This window comes from Scatophagus argus, chromosome 5 (genome assembly GCF_020382885.2).
Source record: "Scatophagus argus isolate fScaArg1 chromosome 5, fScaArg1.pri, whole genome shotgun sequence".
NCBI classification, from domain to species: Eukaryota; Metazoa; Chordata; class Actinopteri; family Scatophagidae; genus Scatophagus; species Scatophagus argus.
This window is the reverse complement of record NC_058497.1, coordinates 5,375,961-5,394,483: the sequence shown is the minus strand read 5'-3', so window position 1 is coordinate 5,394,483 and position 18,523 is coordinate 5,375,961. Positions and strand designations below refer to the sequence as shown.

The 18,523-nt window shown below is 40.2% G+C and overlaps 1 protein-coding gene across 1 annotated transcript in view; it reads left to right on the top strand.

Moving 5' to 3' along the window:
- Nucleotides 1-18,523, top strand: part of LOC124058875 (calsyntenin-2-like) — a 209,570-nt gene that overhangs the window by 152,648 nt on the left and 38,399 nt on the right. Inside the window, exons 6-8 of the mRNA XM_046388472.1 lie at nucleotides 5,974-6,159; nucleotides 7,971-8,228; nucleotides 8,691-8,812. Coding sequence (XP_046244428.1) covers nucleotides 5,974-6,159; nucleotides 7,971-8,228; nucleotides 8,691-8,812 — 566 coding nt within the window. The remainder of the gene's footprint in view (nucleotides 1-5,973; nucleotides 6,160-7,970; nucleotides 8,229-8,690; nucleotides 8,813-18,523) is intronic.

Here is an 18,523-nt window from a genome sequence, read left to right as displayed (position 1 = left end):
GCTTGCATGCACAATTTGTGGGTCTGACCTTCCACGTACAAACACAGAACTCCTGAGAAATCATCTGTGTGTCAATATTACATCCACTTGCTGATGAGTTTCTCATAATCTAGAAGGTTTACATATCTGTCTCACTACAAATGGCAAAAATTTTAAAGTTTTAAAAGTTATCACTTGGTTTGTTGTAGTCATATGAAAAAAAAACACAAAAGCATTAGCGTTTATAGCGTTTATACTTGGCTGTTGCAATGGTGACTCACTAATGCCATCCATAACAAAGCTGAAACGTCCTTTCCTTTCAGTAGAATAAATAGTATCCACAATACAGCTACCACAGTGAGACATGTCTACAATATCTACAATCCTAAAACTATTAGCACAGTACAACTACACTGACAAGAGTCAAATCAGATGTTTTTAAAGTATTGGGACAATTGACCATTACACCACTTTAATGATTGTATTCTAAATACATAGACAATAATATGGAGTTGGTGCCCCTTTCGCAGTTGTAACAGCTTCCACTCTTCTGGGAAGGAAAGGAAATTTTTGCCCATTCATGCAGTAGAGCATTTGTGAGGAAAAAAAAAATCACTAGGAACAAGAACCTCAAAAATCCTAAAAATACTCAGCCTGAAGTGTTATACCACAGAGGGTGCTGGAACAATCTGGCAGAGATGGAGTGTGAGAGCCGTGTTTTGAAATGCAGGTAGGAGGTGGATTTGCTTTCAGTAAATGAAATGCAGGTGTGCAGGTGAAGACACAGGGAAAAATAACTAGGTCACTACGTCCAGCTTTAAACAGACACACACACACACACACAGACACACACACAAGGCAAGGAGAGGGAGAGAACAAAACAGGAACAAACCAAAACACGAGGGAGGGGTAGACAGAGGAGAACACAGGGAGAAGAGGGGAGCAGGCTGGCCGATTCTGACATCCTCTCAGATTCACAAAGAGATAAACTCCCGGGTCCACGCTGTGAGTTCTGTTCGGTGTGCTGCAGGCAAGCACAAAACTCAATAGAGACCAAATAGCTTCCTATTAAACCCACCCTGCTTTCAAGACAGCTGAGTTTTAAGGCTTTGTGTTACTGTGCCTGAGCATCTGTACAGAGTGAGTGTGTGTGCTGAATGTATTTGTAGTTGTCTCTGTTTGTATGTAGGATCACATCGTGCAAGTACTTTCTGTGTGATTCTTGGCCATATGTTTGTGTGTAGATGTGTTTACCCTCTTTTGTACTGTCAGTGTATTTGGGAACTCGTGCTGCACCTGTTAGTTAAAGCAGCAGCAGCAGCAGTGTCCTACAGAGACTCTTATATAGGGCTAAATTATTTAGCAGGGACACAAATGCAGCTCACTGGCCCTTCAAGATTACAGGGACCACTGCTTCACAAATGATGGAAGGCTTTGAAAATACACTCTTTTATGATGCCTGGACGCAGACGCTTTCAAGAATGGTAATGCAGTGGGATGTTTTGACAGAGGCACAAAGCTTCCAACCTGTGAGCAGAGATGTTGGATCTATGGAATCACAGATTATATTTACTGAACAAGAATTCTGTGGCCAAAGAACCATCCAGATCTTTCAACTGGCAATGCTGTACAATGCTACACAAAATACTCTGCTACAAGTAAAAAGCAATTTTTTTATTGCATCATATGCATCATATTTTATAATCCAATCATATGATTTCAATGAATATACAATAATTTCTGAATATGCAAACTAACAAATATAATGAGGTAAACGTTCAAAGTATAGCATTAAATTCAGCTACTAACATAAAGTAACGTAAGTTCCTCATAGATCTATTTAATATTCAAGTAAATGTACTTAATTACATTCTACCCCTACAATAATAAAACCAATACTTCATTTATTTACTGCAGAAGGGAAAGGTTTTAGATTCAGAGTTTGAGAGATCTTAAACAAACACAGAGTGCACAAAATTCAATAGAGTCAGAGACTTTTTAACACACACGAGCAACATGAGTACTGTGCCGTAACAGAGGTGTGCATTAATACTTAAAAGTGTGGCAGGGAGAAAGACAGTGATAAAAGTTTGTTATTGTTTATCATCTGTCCAGAATCTGCCCAGTTGTTATTATCAAAAATTTAAAAAGATTGAAAATATTGATGTGTTTTTTTGTTTGTTTTTGTTTTGTAAACACACTTCAATACACTTTTTTTTTTATTGCTGCAGTGTTCCCCATTATTGTAGACAAACACCACTGCCAGATATTTATCAGTGATGTAAGCCTATTTGTATGGGGCTTATCTAAAAATAAGGTATGGAATGAAGCATAAACTGTTTTTGCTTTGTGGTGCAGAGTGTATCTTCTTTTCTTTTTTCCCTTACCAGTTAATATTTCTTCTTCAGTGTTTCCACACTGTTTCAACACCCCCTACTTCAGATCTTACCAAGCAGGGGAGTAGTGTCGAGTAGTGTCTCATAAAAGAAATGTGACTTTTGGATACTGTACTGGTCTTGTGATTTGTTTTCATGATATGCTGCACACACTCTCCTTGTAACACACTCTCCACCAGCGAGTCCATATCATATTTGAGGGCAGGGTGCTCTATTTATATTCATCATCAGCTTCTGTCACAGTGGGGTCACTATGGGCTCTTCACCGAGTGTTTGACAGTAACATGTGTGTGTAATAGGCATCAGCGTGGAATAGATGTGGCATTCAGAACACTGACCTCTTGCACTGCGCAAATAAGTAAGGATCATTTCAGAACAGGCATGAAATGTATACTTATATGTAAAAAGGTACATCATATGGACTTTCAGGAACAAAAAAAAGAGATTTCACCCACAGGGAGCTACATAGAGATCATGACTGCCCGTGAGGACGATCAATCTTGCCTATTTGGACTTGTATTCTTGTATTCTGTACTGTTCCATTCCAGTAACCTTTGGTATTTCAAGGTAATGACACACGTAGCAAACATTTTCTGCAAACAGAACAAAAATAAGCATCTCCTTACATGCTGTATTGCCTTTGTGAAAGTGTAATTAGGCAAAGCGGTGCTACTGGAGTCATCACCTTAGTTTAGCATGTTAGTTTACTTGTATATTCTAGGTAGTAAACATGAGGTGCAGCTGAGGCTGATGAGAGTGTGGTAAGCTTAGCAGCTTCTGTTTGGTCATAAACATGGATGGAAAAATAATCCTCTGGTTAACGTGAAAGTCAGTACAAAATGTCGTTCCAAGTTATTAGGGACTGCCCTTGGCACACTGTTCCAAACAATCCAACCATCCCCAAAATTGGACCAAATGTCAATTTTTCTGATAACTTGTTATCCCCAAAACACCCACTGCTCTGAAGGCTCACACCTATAAACATATACATTCTCCTGGAAATAGTTGAATTACAGTCCAAAGAAACATTTTTTGGACTGCTGTTTTGGAGTAATGGTCCTTTGGAACAATAGCCTTGGGATCAATTTATCTAGCAGATAAAACAATATTTCAGTGAGGATCAAACTGGTTGACTGACCAACTGACAAGTCAGTCAGCATTTCTATGTTTAGAGCCACACACTTAGTGTAGCTAAAAGCCATTGGGAAATGGAAATCGCAAGTTAAAAGTGTGAATAAATGATATGATAGATATCCTCTTTCTTCATCAAAGTGTCAGTGTAAAAAGGCAGGTGCCCCGTCAGAGTGTGAATTTAAATGACATGCTCTGCACTGAGGCAGGAGACAGGCTGCTTCTTTGTATGCATATATCTGAAATGATCATGAGTAGTGAACAGAGGCTGGTCACTGCTTCTTCTATGCAAATGGACTGCAGGTTTTCACTCCATGAGATCAAAAACTATTAAGTGGTGGTGAGAGTGAATCCTTCTCAGGGTCAGCACCTTTCACAATCTCCCATGTTTGTCCAGTGCTTTCTAACCCATAAACCTTAATCACCCACTTCCACACTCAACCCAGCCCTTCCTCTTATATCTATATGCATACTATGTCCTCAACCCATCACCCCTCACTTATACTTCCATATTCCCTCACTTCTGTCAGTGCATTCTTAACCAGGCTCTGCCCCATCCTCCCTTCTCTGGATGTAGATGTGGAGCCGACGATATGTCGATAGAGTATGTTATTAGCAGCGCACCTGCTAGGCCCTCTCTCCAACCTGAATCTGAAAGGTGTAGCACTATTCTTTCACTCAGCATGGCACAGCAAAAACAAAGACCAGAAAACAGATTCAGTAAGCACATAAGGCACAAGGTTATTGTTGCCTTGTTGTATCAGCTATTCATTACTGCATTCATTTTGAGACATTACATCAGTTACTGTAACAGAAGGTTATTGCTGAGAATATTGACAGCTTTTCTTAACAGCACCACTGGATTTTACATGCAATACATCTGATTTTACAGGGAAAATACTCTATTGTTTAAAGACATTTATTCACTATCTTAGCTGCATCGACATCAGAGGATCAATAAGCCAGGACAAGACTGGAAACAGGAGGTAACAACTGCTCTGGCTCTGTCTGAAGTCTAAAGATATGTCTATCAGCACCTCTGAAGGTCATTCATTGTTATGTTATGTCTCATTTGTTTAACCCATTAAATTCAGAGCTATAAAAAGGACAAACTTTTTTTTTTTTTCAGGGGATTGTGTCCCAGGCTATTTCTCGACTTCCTTGAGTTAAGAGAATAGAATAAAGTGATTTGATATGCGGCAATCAAGACATAATACATAGACACAGTAACTGTGTGCAAAAAAAATGAGCTTGAGAAAACAATACAAAAACACATAAATCAGTACAATGTTTTGTGTTTGTATCTTTTGTTGTTGTTGTTGTTATTGTTGTTGTTGTTGTTCTCATGCATGTTTCTTTGGTCTTGTTTAGTGTACACCATTGTTTGTACCTATTCTCATCATCACTGACAATCCCAGTGCTGCAGCAGTCCACAGCACACACAGTCTAGAGGAGGTAAATCACCAACAAAACGGATGCAGCGTGTGTATATGTTTGAGCATGAGGTGGTGGTGGTGAGCATGTGAGGAAGCGAACATGGCAAATTTAACAGGCTGGTGAGCAACAAAGAACTGCTCCCTTTCTTCTTCTGCATTCTGCTCAGCTTCATGCTTATGTCTCCAGCTCCAATCTAGCAATGTTTGAGAGATAGACAGACAGACAGATGGATGAATGGGAACTCATTTGTGTTCACCAACAAACAACATGGATTGGATAGCATGCTTGAGAGTTTGGCGCCCAATTAACTTTGAAGCGGTATAGTTTGCTCTTAAAAAGGACTAGTTTCATACAGTGGTGGTGCAATGCTGCTGCTGAATGACAGAAGAAGGTAAGTGGACTGGCAGGCTTCTGACTGAGCAAATGTTGGAAATCTCTGTGGACAGCATGTTTGGATATGCCGGTTTGCTGTTTAAAACTGAGATAATGAGTGAGATTGGCAAACTGTAAACAAAACTCTTAAAAAGGCAAAGCAGGCAACATAATTTACAGTTCATTCTGTTGATATCTCTAGAAAAGACTGTGCCGACACAAATTCACACCGCACAGGGTGAACAAAGAAGGGAAAGGCAAAAACATCACCACCTCACAAAATAATAACCTAGCCCAGTCAGAAAACACAATTTGCAGCTGACAGGACAGACAGTGACAGGGTAATGACTACTGCAGGTACTGCACTCCAACAAAATGCAGCAATTTCATTAGCAGGACACATTCTGTCAGAAGGATATTGAGTTATGATGCCAGAAATATCAGTGACAGTGGAAAAATTGGCAATGGAGTCTTGTTTTGATGTTAGCCTAAATGGACAAAATGTGAAAACGTGCAATAACAAAAGCAACAAGTAGGCTTGTAAAAATCAGATATCATTCCAGATAATAGTCTGCATCAGGGCTGTGTGTTTTCCACAGCAGCACAGAGTCCTCTCTACCTTCCTTAACTCCACCACTCTGTCTCCCTCTGCTCTCAGGATGGAATAAGCGAGTGGACTATGAGCCAGGAACAGGAAGTAAACAGCTGTTTCCCAAGATGCACCTGGAGACCTGTGATGGGCCGCTGTCGTCTGTGAGGACCACAGTGGAGCTGCAGACCAGTCACATCGGAAAAGGCTGTGACCGTGAGACCTACTCTGAGAAATCTCTACAGAAACTCTGCGGTTGGTTCTACAAAAAAATTACTTTTCCGTTCTGTTTTGAGTACCGTAATTGTACCAGTGTGACCAAAAAGACTAAAAGCTTAAATTAAGCATGTGTTTCATGTAGCAATGAATCACTTGAGAGTTGGACCTGTGGCTTTTAGGATGGTGGTGGATATGTAGGATATATAGTGAATGGTTGATCAAAGATAACTCCTGACTGAAGTGGCAAACCAAAAGTTTATGCCATGAATTAAAAGGAAGCTGCTGCTCAAAGCACCACTGGAATTCACAGTCTGAGAACCAGGGTCAGACCGGGGGTGCCTTTCACTACCCTGTTCAAACCAATATCTGAAAGCTCCTGGTCCATGTTGCTTTCTTATCTCTGCTTGTGTCCCTGGTAAACCCCTGTGCTAAATGAAGCCACCAGAATAGCAACTTAAAGCTGTGTCACTAATGATGTGACAGAGCGAGGGCATTAGCCGCCTCAGATGTAGCCACGCTTTCTCCTCAGTGACTGATGAGAGGCCGAGCTTCCACATTGGTGCCCAGAGCACCAACAAAGCAGCCGAGCCTTTCTGCCTCCCCCTCCCCGCCCACACCGCACAGCCAGCAGGGGGGCTGGAGTCATCATCTTTGACTAACGGCCTTCACAAGCCCCATTCAAGCTCATCTGAATGCATAACGTCCCCTCCCTGCCTCCCCTGGCTCCCGGTCCATGCATGGTTTACCACTAAAGAGTCCTTTTCAGGCACCTCATAATCGTTATCTGATAGCGAATAGAATAAATTGTAATTGGTTTTTTAAAGCACAATCAATTTGAGATAATGTACAAAGACATCGGGCAAAGAGGAGGCTGCAGCTGGGTGCTGGAGAAGTCGATGCACATTTATTTACTGAGGGAATGTAATTACTGGAGTCAGAACATCCACACTGGCATGAGTGCGAGGTAGAGAAAAATAGAGCTTTTTAGACAGGGAAAAGCATTTGTTAATGTGCTAATGTTGCGTTATTAGCAGAAATGAACAGTTGTTTGAGTGGACAAGGGAGACATGGTAATTCCTGACCTTGCCCAATTTTTCTCAGAACAGCATGATTCCCTTATGGCTTTGATTTATTACCATTCGAAAGCTGTAACAAATGACTCATAAATAGTATTTAAATACATAAAATGCATTTTTCACCATCAGACAGAGGGCTCAGTGAGGGCACGTCAAAAACATTGAGGAGCAAGATGAGTGATGTGGCAAAAATAATGTTTGTCAAGGTGACAGTTGAAAACAAAGATTGTTCAGGGCTCAACATATTGAGGTTACTGTGCCAAGGGAATGATGGAGCTCCTCTTAAAGGGAAGAAGAGAAAGGGAACAGGATGTTTCAGTGCAGTACAGTAATGCTCCCTGTGTGTGATCAGGAGTACACGGATCATATAACAGAAGTGACAGTTGTAAACAATTTATGTGCTGATTCACACTGCATACTGTCTTTCTCACCAAGTCCTTGTTGTACCTTACTCGTTGTGTTACCATAGTAATCGGTCAGTATGTCCTCTCCGTTTCCATAGAGCCACATTTTGGTGGTGAGTTATGCTGTGAATTTGTGAATGGTGACTCACATCTCTTTCCTTTTGAAAGTCAGTTTCATTTGCAATGAATCAATACTCACACCCTCTATCCATCTCGGCCCATTGATTACATATTAAGCCCTGCCATCTGGCTTACTCATAAGCAATCATAGCCAAGGTTAGGCTGATATACATCGCATATGTGCCATGATTGTTACTGACACATCTTCTATCACACCTCTTATTTGTTCCCATGGCAATGACCCCAGGGGCCTCCTCAGGCAGTACTGACCTTCTCCCTGCTCCCAGCGCTGCCACCAACTGGACAGCTTCCCTGGTGACTGACAGCGGCAGGGACAGTGACTTGATCTTCAGGTTTGACGGTCGTCAAGCGGCTAAAATCCCAGACTGGGTGGTACCCCAGAATCTGACAGACCAGTTCACCATAGCTACATGGATGAAGCACGGACCCAGTCCTGGGCTCAGAGCTGAGAAGGAAACACTGCTCTGTAACTCTGACAAGACTGGTGGGTGTTTTTCTGACTTGAGATTCTGACACAATGTGCAAGGAGGCAGCTGACTCAGAGCAGGATGGCCACATCACTAAAATCTATAAGCAACAGAATTTTAGCTCTCTCTTACTGTAGTTTGCTACATGATGAGAAATTGGCTGCACCCCATTACAATGGCTGGACAACAACAAATGAGGCAGTAAAGGCCAGGAAGGCTTCTTACAAATCACACTCTAAATGATCGTGGAGTGCATTTGGAGAGAGAGTCATTGTTACAGTTATTGTTAAAGTTTGAGTGTTTTTGCTTTAAAAATTCAAGTGTAAACCAACATAAAACGTCCTTCAGAAAGTTGGTCTTCTTCTTGCTGTCCCAGTTTGTGAGGTTTCACAAAATCACAAGCCCGGTTTAGCTGACAGTGTGTAGGTGTGATGATATAGTCCCTGGTGCCTACTCCTCTTTCTCCTTTCCTCTCACAGAGATGAACCGTCATCACTACTCCCTGTATGTCCATAACTGCCGCTTGGTGTTCCTGCTGAGGAGAGACTTCACCCAGGTGGACACCTTCAGACCGGCCGAGTTCCACTGGAAACTGGAGCAGGTGAGATACTGTGATACTCTGGAACACATGCATCAGATGGTCAAACTTAACTTGACAAAAGTTTGTACCTCAGTTCACCTTTGTAGCTTTGATAAGCAGGTTGTGGTCCAGTCTTACAGACAGGGATGAAGGTGTAGATTAAACCTGTGCTAAACACCCACTGGGACCTTTTTGCTTCTCTTAAACCATGTTAATCTGTATCTTGCCCCAATAATATAAGACTCCTGACAAGAGGGAGCAAGTCCATGTGGCCTCACTAAGTGGTTGTCCATGACTCATTAAAAGCTCAACACACATCTGTGGTTTGTTGTGTTTTTGTGTACATTAAAAAAACTTGCATGCATTTCTGTTTAGTGCTTGGCTGCACATGAAATCCACCCACAATCCAAAAAAGACCATCATTTAATTAACCCCAATTAATTTGGTGAACTCTCATAACACTATTAAATAAGAGTGCAGTTTTTTAATGGATTAAGTTACTCTTAAGTGCTTACCATACATATGTTTATCCTTGTTGATATTTTATTATAGGCAGAGCTTTTTCACTTCCTCTCCTCTGCCATTTCATTGCTTGGCATGTCATATGAAGACTAAGGGATCAAATATTTCACAGAGATAAAACACGGTGTTACCTGACATGGGGTCAGAATTGGAAAGAATTACACAAAGTTCTTAAGGCAACAGAAATGTTCGTATAAGTGGGCCAAGACTGGAAATGTTTTAGAAAAACAGTCAAAAAAAGTTCACCAATTTCATTCGGTGATATGTTGGTTAAATATGCCATTTCTTATTTAATATTTAATTAAAACTCCATTAAGTGTAAGAGTGAGTTTCATATTTTAAATACAGCCTGTGCTCATATCATGCACCAAACTAGTTTTAAGTGACAGTTACTGCAACAAACTGGTATAGCAAATACGCTCACTCCAGAGACATGTGTGTAGATAGCAGCTGTCTGTTGATCAAGGATGCCATCTTAAAGTCGAACAGGTCACCTCAACTCACAAGACCCTGCACTCACCCAGCGAGGACATTTGATTCAGGGAGAGACGCCCAGCTGAGCCTGGACATCCAGATGCAGCACCCAGGGCTAATTTGACCAGACAGATCGCTGGTCTTGATTGGAAGATAGCATGAAAGAGGTCATCCATCAGCCTCCTGATGGCATGGCATGTGTGAGGCATGGTCAGTATCAGTCACCTATCTGTTTTCTCATCCATTCCACATTTTCTCTGGTGTTTATAAGATGTAACTTTTTAAGCATCATCAACATCCTCAAGAAGAATCCACATTTCTCACAAACCCCACTTCCTTTTTCAAAGGAGATCTTTGCCTTGTCAGTCAAAGGTTTTCTCTTTTTTTTAGAATAAATGTGCAAAATCAGCATTCAGGGTCATAATTACCACTGATGACAGTGAGGTCACATTCTCTGCGTTTTTCCAGGAAATGTTTGAGGTTTTAAAAACTCAGGAGCGGTTGGATCTAACAAGAGAGAAACATGGTGTTGGATTTTACATACCAATTTCTATTTTTGACTGTTTTTTGGCATTTTGAATGCAAGTATATATTTAGAGTGTATTTGTTGACCTGGTTTATGCACTGCCTTTGCAGGAATAAAAAAATAAAGTTGGTTAAATTGAATTGAATTTAAGTAAACTGAAAATAAAGACAGTAAGTAACATTCAGGGGATTTAAATTTACAGAAATCATGACGGCTGTCTGAAGAATTCATACAAAATCTAAGTCTAGAGACCTACTTTATGGTGTCTGGTCTTTTGAGAGTGTCTTGAGCGTCTCTTTAGGGCAGAGTAAGAGGTATGTTTGGTGTACTTGGAATCATGACCTCAGTTTTTCTATATGACCCTGTAAGAATGTGACTTTTCATTAGCCATGCAAGCTGTGTGGTTCTAAAGATGGCAGTGGTGGGTGGTTGATTGGTCCATCACTTTGTTCCAGACTAAAATATTTCTATTGTATTCTACTGGACTGATTATCATGACATTTTGTACAGACGGTCATGGTCTCCAGAGGAAGTGTATGAAGTGTACTGACTTGGGCACATTTCATCATTTTCATTTGGCATTAACAGCAGGTCAGACTATTTTCTCTTTGATGAGGTTGTCATAAAGTATAATTTACCTATGATAAAATTCATAACATCACGCCTTTGAATTATTTGCTCATATGCCAATTTAGGCTGGATTTTGACAATTTTTTGTGGTTAATAAAAAGATTTGGACAGATAGTTATTTCTAGGCCATTTTCTAAATTGATCTTGAATTCATTATTCTTTTTTTTATTTACCTCAAGGTAATAAAAGTTTTTAAGAACTATGCTGGCACAATGCACATCTCTGAGACAGGCAGTACAATGGTTGCTAAACTGTAGAGTTTCCTGAAGACTTTTTGAATCTCCTTTTCTTTCTTACGCCCTCTCTCTCTCTCTCTCTCTCATCTATCCTCCCTGTTGTTAATAGTTGCCTCTGAAACCCCGGGCATGAAAGGAAAGTTTCATTAAGTCGCTATCTCCTTTCGTCTTCTTGCCACTTTTTCCTCATCTGCTAATGTCTTTTAAACAAAATGAACTTCTTGATACCTCAAACCCTGAAAAACCTTCCACAGAAGAATCTCCTCCTTTCCCTACATTGGTTTATCGCAGAAGTACAATTAATTTCTCGTGCAATCCAATCAGGCATTGTGAGTCTACATAATGACTAGAACAGAGGGCTGGAAGATGGTTGTAGATATTAGTTTTACCTGCTGGGAAAAAAAGAGTGTACTATCTGTTAATAACAGACACAGAGTAGTTTAAGACAGCATGGCTTTGTGCTTGTAGCCCTATTGTGTTCAGTGTGATTCAATATTTTAAGCTTTGCTATTTGTGCATTGTTGAGGGAGATGGGCTGAGGTTTTTATTGGTTGGAAGAAATTTGCATTGAACTTGTATCAAACATGTCTTTTGTGAGCAGTTTCATATTCTTTCAATGCAGACTTACATTCAAGTGTCTCAGAAGGAGACTGTCAATCTTGAAGCTGTCCTCAGCATATGCCATATGTCGACAATTGGATCTAGTCTTTATGGTCCAAAAAATTGTTTTTGGCTCACACAGGTAAGATTTTTAAGAAGATCCTATACAAAATATTTGGTAAAATATTGCTTGCTTTTGAGGCTAATTTGCATATTTACTTTTGTTATGACTCAGAGCTGCATGTCTGAATTTCTATATGTTGTCTTGGTGGTGATGTTTTCCTAATTCTCTTGAGAGGCAACAGTTGAAAAGTTAGCATGACCCATTGTTAGAGTGAGAACAATGAGAAAAAGACCCATTTTGGAAAGTGATAGTATTGTAAAAGTATGCCAAGTTTTACCACACTTGTACTATAAATATTGTGATCCAAAGACACCAGACTAAGCAATCATTTGAACACTGCAGTCCTGTTCATGAAATGCTAAGGGGAAGTTTATCTGGCCCAATAGGACCATTTTAAGTAGAACTTCTGTCTGAAGCTGATTCATTGTGTCCATATTGCCACAAAATTTGAATTTGTCCTACATAGAGAGAAACATGAAAATGCTTAGTGTACAGTTAGAACAAAGCCTGCATTGTGTCCTTTTCTGACACAGTGGAGAGACTTTGGCTAAAGGAAAACATCAAGAAGTCACCTCGAGCCTTTCAGCTGCAAAAAAGAATGAGAAAAAATAACTGGGATAATTGAGATCTAAATGATGATTCCACAAGGAAACATCACTGAAAATAAATGTGAAAGTGACATCATAGCCTTCAGATACCCCGTGGAAAACACTTATTTTTTCAGGAAAGTAATCAAGCAAATACTCAGGGGACTATCTGATTTTAAGTGGGCAGCAGTGGAAAATATGAAATATAATCTTTACTACAGCATACATATGACAGATATGAGGTAAACCAAGCAAGACAACTGTAATGTGTATATAAATACAATACAATATAATATATAACATATGTATTATAATATATATATATATATATTTACTTGTCTCATACTTAATGTACTACATGCTTATCAAGATCTTCTAGTCACAAACTGTGTCTGCTGTGTACTGCTCAGTAGTTACAGTATACACTGAGTTTATCAGAGCTTTTTTTCTGCTGCATGTTGATGAAACAGGGGAAACTCCACAGTGGGGTGTTAATTCTCTGTGGATTTATCACTGCAAAAGACACCTTTCACATATAGTCATTATACATATCCCTCATTTAAAAAACAGTGCCGCTTTAGCATTAAGGAAATACGTCTTCTCCTTCGGAGGTTTTACCCAACCTGCCTAGCCTTTGCAACTCACAAGGTCTATGTAATACAGCACTTGTTGGCCTAATCTTAGTACTTGGCATTCAAAACCTAACTATCGTATTATCATTACGTGCTCATGCAAATTGTTCTGTGTTTGAAGGTCCATTACACAATGAAGGTAAATTTATGATAGTAATTCGTCTGTTACAATTTTATATGCTCCCTTCCCCATTTCACATGTGACCCTAAGAGCTAACAAGCACATTTCAAAGTGTTAGCTCGCAACCATTGTGCACATCACAATGGCTGAATGCATTCTTAGTCATGACAATAAAAGATGGGAAACAGAATAATTTTTGCCAACCACTTGGCAAGGTCCTCTCCTACAGTTGCTTCCTATCTGGTCCAGGGTTACAATCAAAACAAAAATCTCCTGAGCACAATATGAATGCCGAGCATCTGGCATTTTTATATTGCTGCTGTTGACTGTTGTCATCAGAGGTTCCTTGTTGGTAAGCTACGTGTTTACAAGAAAACAGTAAAGGACCTCACAACATCTATATCAATCAGAGAGGAAGGAGATTCTGCAAGAGAAAAGGCACACAGCTTTCACACACGCTGGCTGTCTCTCAGGCCCTGAACTGCTATGTGGAGCACAAATCATTACCACAGGCTCAAATAATAGCACATGCAGCTGTCTCCCATTTTGCACCAAATTAATGTGCAAATGAGGGTGGTGCAAATTTGATCCACAAGCAGAGCATCACACTGATTAGTGAGGCATGGTATTACACATTTTTAAATTGTGGCCATTTAACTGACACAGTGATGAATAATAACTGCAAGAGCCGTAAAAAAAAATCTACAGTTAACAAAAAATCAGGATGATATGTGTTTTCTGCGTTCTCATTTTTAACACCAAGAACAGTAGCTCCCAACAGCTCCTCAGAATAAAACAAGAAAATACATACTTTGCAACTGCCTCTAGAATTGAGAGGAGATAGAGGAGTTTTTCGATCTGACTATCATCCTATCAGTGGGCCAACTTTGTTCAAGTTAGGGGATTTTTGTCATTATGGTTACAATAATCAATATGCGGTTAAGGTTAGGGAGAATCTGTGGTCATGTTTTATTAAAATAAAATCAATTGTGGATTGGAAACCAGAAACAAACAGCATTCTCTTCGTGTTAAAGTATAATGTCAAGGTCTTTTATGACTTTTTGACATAAGCATATGTCATTTTGAAACACTTTCTCATACAACTGATGCTGTCGTTCCTCTGGGAAGGATGGTCTTGTAGTGCCCCATTTATTAAAAGGGAAAAAGCTTTCTTTCTGTCATTATTACAGCTTACAAACATATTTTAGATTTCCAGCCCAGGAAATTTAACCAATAAGAGTGCAAAAAAGCCATAAAGCCTATATAAAAATATATCAGGTCATTTGTTTTTTTTTGTGTTTTTTTTTTTTTGTCTGTGTTGCTATTGTATGTCTTTCTGTAACACATACACACTCACACACTGCCTTTTCTCTCCTCATGGGAGGGGTGCTGTTGAATGATAGATGACTCCTACTAAAGAGCCTGCTAAATTTAGAGCTCTGCTGCACCAACTGGCTCCAAAGAGCATGATGGGCTCTCTCTCTCTCTCTCTCTCTCTCTCACACACACACACACACACACACACACACACAGGTTTTTGAAGGGTTTTTCCTGTCTGATTGATGTGCATGTAGACTCACCCTCACTGTCTGAACATCAGCCCTTATATCTTTTCTGTCCACCTGAGCTCCCTGCCCATATGCACAACTTAACTATGCACTTTTTTGAAAAACATGAAACCCTTTTTCCATATAGAGGTTCTTGTTTAGCTTGGTTCTGTTTGACTCAGCATGTCAACCCAGTGCAGCAATGATTTGGATCTCCATTACAACAGGGCTATCTGCTTGAAGGGGTCTTTTAAGTGATGATGTGTTTGTCTTGAATCAGTAGCTACTGAAAACAGTAGGCAGATCTAGGCTGTGACAAAGGAGCAGCTGATGGAGAAACGCATCTAATGTCGTATAAGCTCTTTACAAAAATAAAATAAAAATTATTTTAGCTAGTGTTTTTTCATCACAGCACAGCAGGCAAAAGAAGTGGTGTAGATGTTGGAGGTGAGCTGTTTGCAGAGGTGACAGAAGAACCTGTTGTCTGCAGCTCTTCATCTAACAACTCATTGTGGCCGTTTATGTTTGTACCTTCCTGTAGTATTATTAAAGAATAGCCAAAAAGTTCTGTTAATTCTGTGATAAACATATTTCATTTCCTATGAACCCTTCGCAATAGAAGTCCCCCCATTAATTTGCTATTTAAAAGCTTTTATTATGAAGCAGCAAAAACAACTCCCATACAGCTATAAGCCAAAAAGATGGTTATGTCATGTGTGGCTTGGCACACCTCGGCGGATGTAAAGAGATAATGGAGTGCAGCATGACCCAACCCTGCATGGCCAAAAGTGCCAATAGATGTGATTGTGCCTGTGTTCAAAGCCAACATCTAGCTCTAGGTCAGGACTAAGATCTCACTGTTTATCCAGCTCCAGGCTAACATCTCACAGCTTAACTCCCAAATACTGTGACCACTGCCCAACTGCACCTCAAGAGGAGACTTATATGAGCCTTTATATGAGATCATCCATGCCACTCTGCTTGTAATTGCACCTTGTGGAGCACTGAATTCCTCTGTGTCAACATCCCTCTGACATATAGTGGCCACCATAATAATGTCCACCCCCTTTCTGGTGTTCACACATCACATATTCATTTTTTTTTCCAAAAAAACACTGTAGCTGTCCTTGAATTTTTATATTGATTGGCATTCATGCAAAAGGCCTTGTTTGTATTCAGGCAGATCATCTTATTGACAGCAGGAATCAATAGCCACAGAAAGATGAAAGGGTAGAAACAAAGACCAATAAAAAAAAGATAGGAAAGGTAGGTGGAAGAGAGAAGCACATGGAGATGGAGGCAACAAAGGGAAGAGATGTCAGAATTTGCTTCACGCTGAGACAGACACATGCCAATATACAACATATTGGGGGGGAGGTAGCTAGAAGAAATCAAGAATAAACAAAGGAACAACACCAGTCCTATTTCTTATTTCTGTCATTCAGACATCATCTGTCTGCTACATTTGATGATTTAGGCACACAGGATGATAGGCAGACATGAGTCACAGTGTGTGAGGAGCCAAAGTAATATGCAATATAATAATTCAGTAAGTGTAATCGGAACCGGCAGATTGCATCGCTGCACTATCAGTGCGTTATGACTCATTCATCACAGACATTATATTATTATTATATTCTGTTGAGGTGTCTCTATACCTCGGCTAGCACAAATTAAATCAGCCTTTATTACAAACACACTTTCCAAAACCCCTGTTCCAAGCAGTTTTCCATCATTTTTATTCCTTTCACATCCTGACCATCCTCGGATAATATTACTTCTCCTTTATGAAAGTGGGAAGTACTGTAGGTTTAGATAGGTGAAAATCACACTGTAGAGTCCACTAAATGGCAGAGTGGAGGACCAATGGCTTTTATTATCTCACTGAAACTGACTGTGTGTGTGCGTCAAGTCTCAGACATCCAAGACTGAAAATAGTCTTAAGTAATTCTGAAAAAGTCTGAGGCAAGTCCCGAGTCATGTGAGATGAGCTCAAGTAAAGTGTCATGTCTCAGTTCAAGAATGGTGTGACAATTTCAAGTCTTAAGCCCTTCATGACAAGTCAAAGTTGAGTCACAAGTCATTTGTGATAGGGCCAGGTCAAGTCTCAGTTGATTCCAAACCAGGTCTCAAGTCAACATCCTTCAGATCAAGTCATTCCGAGCGTGGAAATGTTTTGTCTGTGTAGGTCTTTGTATGATCATTGTGTGTGCAATATGCCCATATCTGTGTGTTGTGTACCAGTTATTTACACATTTTGATGTCCTCAGTTTGTTTGTAGGTGTTTCTGCATGAGTTTTGGAGAAACTGGAGACCTCTGATATCACTTTGTGGTACAAGGGAGCACAAAAGCCAAATGAAAGAAAACAACAGCACAGAAGAAGCTGCTGTGCTGTGCCATTCATCATATTAATCTGGACCAAATGGGTTCACTGAATCCCTTCTTCTTCCATCGAATCTCTCTCTTTAACCTTCGCCCTTTCCTCCCTCTCACTGACTTTGTTTTTTTCCCCCACCAATTTGTCTTACTTTCTGACCAAATAACATTCCCAAACTCTCCACCCAGACTTTCTGCCTACCTAAATAGTTTTTTAGAGAGAAAGTTTATGTGTAGTGCAGCTCTTCACTCCAACTGGCTTAAGGACTTCCTGGATTGAGGGTGGCTGTCAGAATCTCCAGTGAAGATTTATGGTGCACATCCCACCTTAACCTTAAGTCTGGTAAGAGAAAACGATGAGAAAGAGAGATGAATTGAAGAAGCGATAGAGACGGAGAGGCTGAGGAATAAGTGAGCCTGGTAGAGGGGTGGTAAATTTGGCGTAGGAGTATCAGCAGTGCTCACATTGTCAGGGCTTAGGTAATCAAGACGAGGCGTGTGATGGATGTTGTGTGGCAATAGGGGTGATGGTACGATGTCCCCACCTCCAGTCTGTCTCCTCCACCGTTCTGCTAAAGATCTGTGGCATCATTCACCATTGCTTGGTTTATACTGACAGTTTTAGCCTGTGGGACCAAGTGTGGATCCACACAAATATTCAAGTGGGGTGGCAAGTGGGTGGCATGGAGACTTCAAGGGATGCCAGAATTATGTACAGGTTGATTTATAAGTAAATAATATCATTATTTGCTCAAAATATATAGATAAAAAATTAGAAATGTTTTATTTCCAAATCTTCAGATGTGTTTGTCTCTTGTTGCATTCGCTTGCACTCGATTGTTAGATTGTCCAAATCTGAGGTGGCAGCTGTGGTGGCAAGGCATTTTTAGCAGTGGCAGCTGCCACCTCATGCCACTTTTACTTTTTTTCTTTCACTAAGGCTGCTGTTATCTCACAATGTCTTCTCTCTCTAAGTTATCCTACTCTTCTGTCTCACCCCAACATTCACCTTCCCCCACTGTAACTGTCTTTTCCTTCACTGCAGCACCCACTGCTATATTTAAAGCAGAATATACAGATATACAGTAGTCCACTCATGTCTCCAGGAGAGTGACAAATTGTGTATGCCAGACTCATGCAACAAACAAATCCAGCACCATCCCTGGATTAATTATTGACTTCGGCCTTACGGGGAATCAGTACTTGTGTCTTCTACTTACAGTACTGTGATGCCTGCCCATGCCTTTGCCCACCAACAGGATTCAGCAGCATGGACACTACTGTATCTACAACCTAAATTAGGTTTTGGGTTTGCTTTGGAACATAAGAAGCTTATTGAAGCTTAATAACTCAAGT